The sequence below is a fragment of the Scomber scombrus genome, unplaced genomic scaffold (genome assembly GCF_963691925.1).
Source record: "Scomber scombrus unplaced genomic scaffold, fScoSco1.1 SCAFFOLD_572, whole genome shotgun sequence".
Classification (NCBI taxonomy): Eukaryota; Metazoa; Chordata; class Actinopteri; order Scombriformes; family Scombridae; genus Scomber; species Scomber scombrus.
The window spans coordinates 1-5,625 of NW_026910283.1; the positions used below are offsets into that span (position 1 = coordinate 1).

The 5,625-nt window shown below is 43.1% G+C and overlaps 1 protein-coding gene across 1 annotated transcript; it reads left to right on the forward strand.

Annotated features, from left to right (window-relative positions):
* Positions 1 to 5: 5 nt before the first annotated feature.
* LOC133976854 (PDZ domain-containing protein 7-like) lies at positions 6 to 4,465 on the forward strand (the record flags this gene model as incomplete). The annotated part of the gene is made up of 5 exons (XM_062415055.1): positions 6 to 36; positions 127 to 198; positions 1,622 to 2,254; positions 3,067 to 3,167; positions 4,310 to 4,465. Coding segments are annotated over 5 exons (993 nt in total), but the record flags the coding sequence as incomplete, so codon positions are not given.
* Positions 4,466 to 5,625: the final 1,160 nt, after the last annotated feature.

The following is a 5,625-nucleotide window of genomic DNA, read 5'->3' on the forward strand; positions in this document are numbered from 1 at the left end:
AAGAGGAAGCTTATGATATCCTCAAGTATCGCTCAGGTGTGTGTGCTGCATACAATTCATTCAAACAACTACAACACAAAGTCAAGTTACATTTATTCCTCATGTCTCTCTTCTTTGTATCTTTAGTCCGAACTCCTCCTCTTCGCTCCCCCATGTCTGGTCGAGCCCCCAAACGACGCCTTATCACTCCCATCCCAGGTCGGTACCTTTCATGCCCTTTTTGGGAGTTAAATGTTTAATGTAAGATGCATTTAAATTAAAAATCTCAGAGCTTCTTAGATCAATTTTTTTATTTATTTAACCTGTATTGAACCAGGATGCCAAAATCAAAGCGTATAATAGGTTCATTCACAGTAATTATATCTTGTGGTTTTAAAAAATGTGGTTTAACCTTCGTGTTGTCCTTCCTGGTCAAATTGACCCCGTCTGTTTTGACTGTTCACTCATTCCTCCCTCCCTCCCTCCTTCATTCCTTCCCTCCTTCTCTCTTTATTCCCCCCCTACCTACCTTCCTTCTTTCCTCTGTCCTTCTTTCCTTCCTTCCTCTTTTCCTTTCTCCCTCCCTCCCTTCTACCTTCCTTCCTTCCTTCCTTCCTTCCTTCCTTCCTTCCTTTCCTTCCTCCCTTCCTTCTTTCCTTTCCTCCCTTCCTTCCTCCCTCCTTTCCTCCCTTCCTCCCTCCCTCCCTTCCTTCCTCCCTTCTCCCTCCCTTCCTTCCTTCTTCCTCCCTTCCTCCCTTGACTCTAGGACAACAGTTATGTTCTGTGCTCCATTTTTTTCTTAAATTTAATTGATTTGCATCTCATTAAGATCTCTATCTCTCATTGTTTCCTGTCTGCCTCTCCACTGTACACTATTCAAAGGCTAAAATACCCCAAAAAATAACTCAAAAATACTCACTAACAACAGATCAACATGTGTGAGGAGAATGATTTTAACTTTTTCCAAATTTGGACATAATATCTCATGATTTTTAATTATATTTAAGTATATTTTTATTTTCATCATGCAAAACTTTTAATCTTTTTTTTGCAGATTTTTGCCTCGATACTTCCCACATTATGTGTTGAGCTCTTTGAACCCACAGCTCCTGTTTTTAAATGCACAGACCATTAACCCTCCTGTTGTCCTCAAGTCAAGGAAGGAAGGAGGGGAGGGAGGAAGGAAAGGAGGGAGGAAGGAAGGAAGGAAGGAAGGAAGAAGGAAGGAAGGAAAGGAGGGAGGAAGGAAGGAAGGAAGGAAGGGAGGGAGGAAGGGAGAAAAGGAGGGAGGGAAGAAGGAAGGAAGAAGGAAGGAAAGGAGGGAGGGAGGGAAGAAGGAAGGAAGGAAGGAAGGTAGGAGGGAGGGAGGAAAGAAAAGAGGAAGGAAGGAAAGAAGGAAGGTAATGGGGAGGGAAGAAAGAGAAGGAGGGAGGGAGAAATGAAGGAAGGGAGGAAGGAAGGAAGTAAGGGGGGAAGGAAAGAAGGAGGGAGGGAGAAGGAAGGACAGAAGGAAGGAAGAAAGGGGGATGGAGGTAGGAAAGAAGGAAGGGAGGAAAGAGAGGAATGAAAGAAAGAGAGAAAGAGGGAGGAAGGAAGGGAGGTTAAGATAAAGTTGTTAATATGACCTGTGTGCTCCCTGCAGATTACAGAGGAGGCTTCGAGCTCCACAGTGCTGAGGAGGTGGAGAAGGAGAGCCACCTGCTGGAGGAGCTGGAGAAGCTCAGTGTGTCTGGGCCTCGAGTGTCCCGGCAGCGGCACCAAACCTCCAGGTCCCAAACCTGCAGGTCCTTCTCTGCGCTGCTGGACGTACCGGTGGACGGTTACGACTCAAAGCCCAGAGACCTCAAACCCTCCTCCAGCCCGATCCCTCCCAACTGGCTTCTGACCCGCAGCGACGACCCTCGCCCTCCTCCTCTCCGAACCGACATCGGCACGATCCGCTCCGTCCACTTCGACGAGGTTTCTCTGCACTCTGCGTCGGACAAGGGGAACGCCGCCTCCGTCAGAGGGAGGACCGCGTCTAAAAACGGCCAGTCCAAAGGCAAAAAGGAGAAAAGTGGAGACAGGAGTAAAGAGAGTGTGTTCACGCTGCAGAGCGCCCCTCGCAGGAGTCGGCCGTTGTTGTCGCAGGTGTTCGGTTCGGGTTCGGATCAGGTGAGAAGCGGACAGATGAACGGACATCAGGTGACCGCTGAGAACGGACTGAACGGCTCCGAGCCTGAGCAGGAGTACAAGCTCAAAGCCGTCAGCATCTCCAAGACCAAGCAGTCCCTCGGTAAATGGGTTTGATTAGAGTCAGAATCACATTATCAATATATACAGTTAGTTCATATTTAAACTACATTTCCTTTTTTTCATTTGCCTCAAGAGGAATATACAGATAGTTTTGGTTTTATCGTCCCTGTGTGAGTTTCACAGCACTAAAAAATTACATTAATAATAATAATAATTAATTATAAGCAGCAGCAATGCATCTCTCTAAAAACATCATCATCACAATTATTCAGGAAAGTCCACAGAACACTTTGAACTGGAGTAAATCTTTCCTACTAACTATGTTCACATTGAGGTTTTTGGGCAATTAATCGAAAAATAATTGAAACCAACATTTAGAAACTCTAATCGACTTAATCTTGCTCATGTCAATTAATCGTGGTGTTCACTGTTGCCATGACAGCAAAGGTTGCATATCTTTAAGGAATTTGAAAACTTGTCTCCAGTGATCATTTTAACCCAAACCTCAAGTAAACTAGACATTAACCACAGCGTCACACCTTAAAACATCATTATTTTACCTCCCTAAAGATCCTCATGTGTGAGGGCAGCAGTGGAAAATACGAAACTAAAGAAACTGTGAAAATACATCATTGTTCATTGATCGTAATCGAGGTTAAAAGTTCAATTAATCGTGATTTTGATTTTTGCCATAATCGCCCAAGACATTTCAAAGAGAGATTTCTCCGAACCTGAGCAAATCAAACCAAAACTCTCCAGTAAACCAGAAAAGAGTGAGAAAATATAAAGTCTTGGGAATGGTAAAATGTGTGTTTTTAATTTGCATATTATGCCTGAAATGTTTATTTTTAGGCATCAGTATATCTGGTGGGATGGAGTCAAAGGTTCAACCGGTGGTGAAGATTGAGAAGATCTTTCCTGGAGGAGCCGCCTCCACCTGTGAAGTACTCAAGGTAATATAAAAATAATAATAACAATAATAATAATAATAAGTTTTGTATATAAATTTGTATAGCACCTTTAACACACAAAGCAAGGCAGTACAATACAAAACAAAGACACACAACACAGAGCAGTAATAAGGCCGACATAACAAGATGAAAGTAGACAGTGAAATACAAGATGATGAAAATGTTATAAAAAAGAAAAATAAGAGAATATAAAATTAAATAAAAAGACTAACAATGAACAAACGACATCATAGGGGCAGTGGTGGCCTAAAGGTTAGAGAAGCGAGCTGGTTCAATTCCCTGGACCGGCAGAATTAATCTGGTTGGGGAAAGTGAAGAAGCAGCACTGAGATGCCCTTGAGCAAGGCCCTCTTAACCCACCTGCTCTAGTGGAGCTGCTCAGTGGCTGCCAGATCAGACTGTGGTAGTACTGGGCAGCTTCCAGGTGTGAATGTGTGTGAATGTGTGTGACTGTGTGGATGTGAACAGGGCATTCCTGCATTCCTGCAAAAGAGAGCACTGCTCTCAGTGAATTTCCCCTGAATAAATAAAGGTTAAAAAAAAATATATATATACATATATATATATATAAAAGCTGGTTTGTAGAAATGAGTTTTAAGGCAAGGCAGCTTTATTTATATAGCCATTTCATACACAATGTAAACTCAATGTGCTTTACATAAAACAAACATTTAACAGTAAGAATTGGAAATAAAAAACATAAAAACATACAATTTGAGAAATAAAAAATAAAATAAGAACAAAATACAGAAAAATAGAAAGAGAGAGAAATAAAATAATAGGAGTGATTTAAATGTCATTTATGCTTGTGTGCCATCTTAATTTACTCTGAGCCAGTGACATAAATACTGATACTTACACATCTGAACACATTTCAAAAGTGTTCCCTTTATTATGACACCAAAATTATTCAAATAGACCTTGTAGATGCAGAGATATACTCTTTTCATTTTGGGTATGTCATTTTCGAGCAGAAACCAAAAAAAGAGGCTAGAGCTTAAGAGGTTAAAAGAATGTACTGATTCTGTGAGCCTTATTTTAAAGGTAGACAGTAAAAAACATTTGCAGGGTCTGACTTAAACCTGCTATATATATATATTTAACATCACTGTGTGTGTCTGCAGGCTGGATTTGAGCTGGTGTCCGTTGACGGAGTCTCGCTGCACGGAGTCACTCATCAGCACGCCGTCGACATCATCCGAAAAGCCTTCAGCAACAAGGCCAAAGACCCCATGGTGTTCGTGGTCCGAGTCCCTAAAGACATTTTAAAAGGACACTGAGACATTCCTGAGAATCCTGAGAAAAGGAAAATACCCTGTGATTAAGGTCAGCTTCGTCATTTTGCCATTTTTAAGTCAAAAAGTTGGGACTCATAACTTGGACTTGGCCTTAAGCTTCGTTTCGTCCTCCCGGTTCAAATTGAACCCGTCTGTTTTGACTGTTCCTTCTTTCCTCCCTTCCTTCCTTCCATCTGTCCTTCCTCCCTCCCTCCTTCTTTCCTCCCTTCCTTCCTTCCTTCCATCTGTCCTTCCTCCCTCCCTCCTTCTTTCCTCCCTTCTTTCCTCCCTCCCTCCCTCCTACCTTCCTTTCTTCTTTCCTCTGTCCTTCCTTCCTTCCTTTACTTCCTCCTATTCTTTCCTTCCTTCTTCCTCCATTCCGTCCTCCCTCCCTTCTTCCTCCCTACCTTCCTTCCTTTCCTTCAACCCTTCCTTCCTTCTTCCTCCCTTCTTTCTTCCTCCCTCCCTACCTTCCTTCCTTTCCTTCATCCATTCCTTCCTTCTTCCTCCCTTCCTTCTTCCTCCCTCCCTTCCCTCTTCCTCTCGTCCTTCTTCCGTCCTTCTTCCTCCCTTCCTTCCTTCCTTCCTTCTTCCTCCCTTCCTTCTTCCTTCTTCCTCCCTTCCTTCTTCCCCCTTCCTTCCTTCTCCCTTCCTTCCTTCCTTCCTTCCTTCTTCCTCCCTTCCTTCTTCCTCCCTTCCTCCCTTCTTCCTCCCTCCTTTCCTTCCTTCTTCCTCCATTCCATCCTCCCTTCCTTCCTTCCCTTCATCCCTTCCTTCCTTCTTCCCCCCTTCCTTCTTCCTCCCTTCCTTCCGTCCTTCTTCCTTCCTTCCTTCCTTCTTCCTCCCTTCCTTCCTTCTTCTTCCTCCCTCCCTTCCTTGACTCGAAGACAACAGGAGGGTTAAGGCAGCAGATCACAGGATGTAAAGATGAAGCAAATGAAGACAGTGACAGTTTATAAAAAAGGAATATTGTCACATTTTTATTGCCCACAAAGCCTCTTATGATGGAGAATGTTTTGCCCCTGATGCCTTTAATACTTTAGTTTATCACTTTATCACAAACCAGGAGCCAACGCTGGTTTTCTTGTGTTTAATGGATCAGCAGTGTGTGTTTGTACTTGTGTATTTTTTTAATAATGTTACACAAACTGTAACTTTTAGTG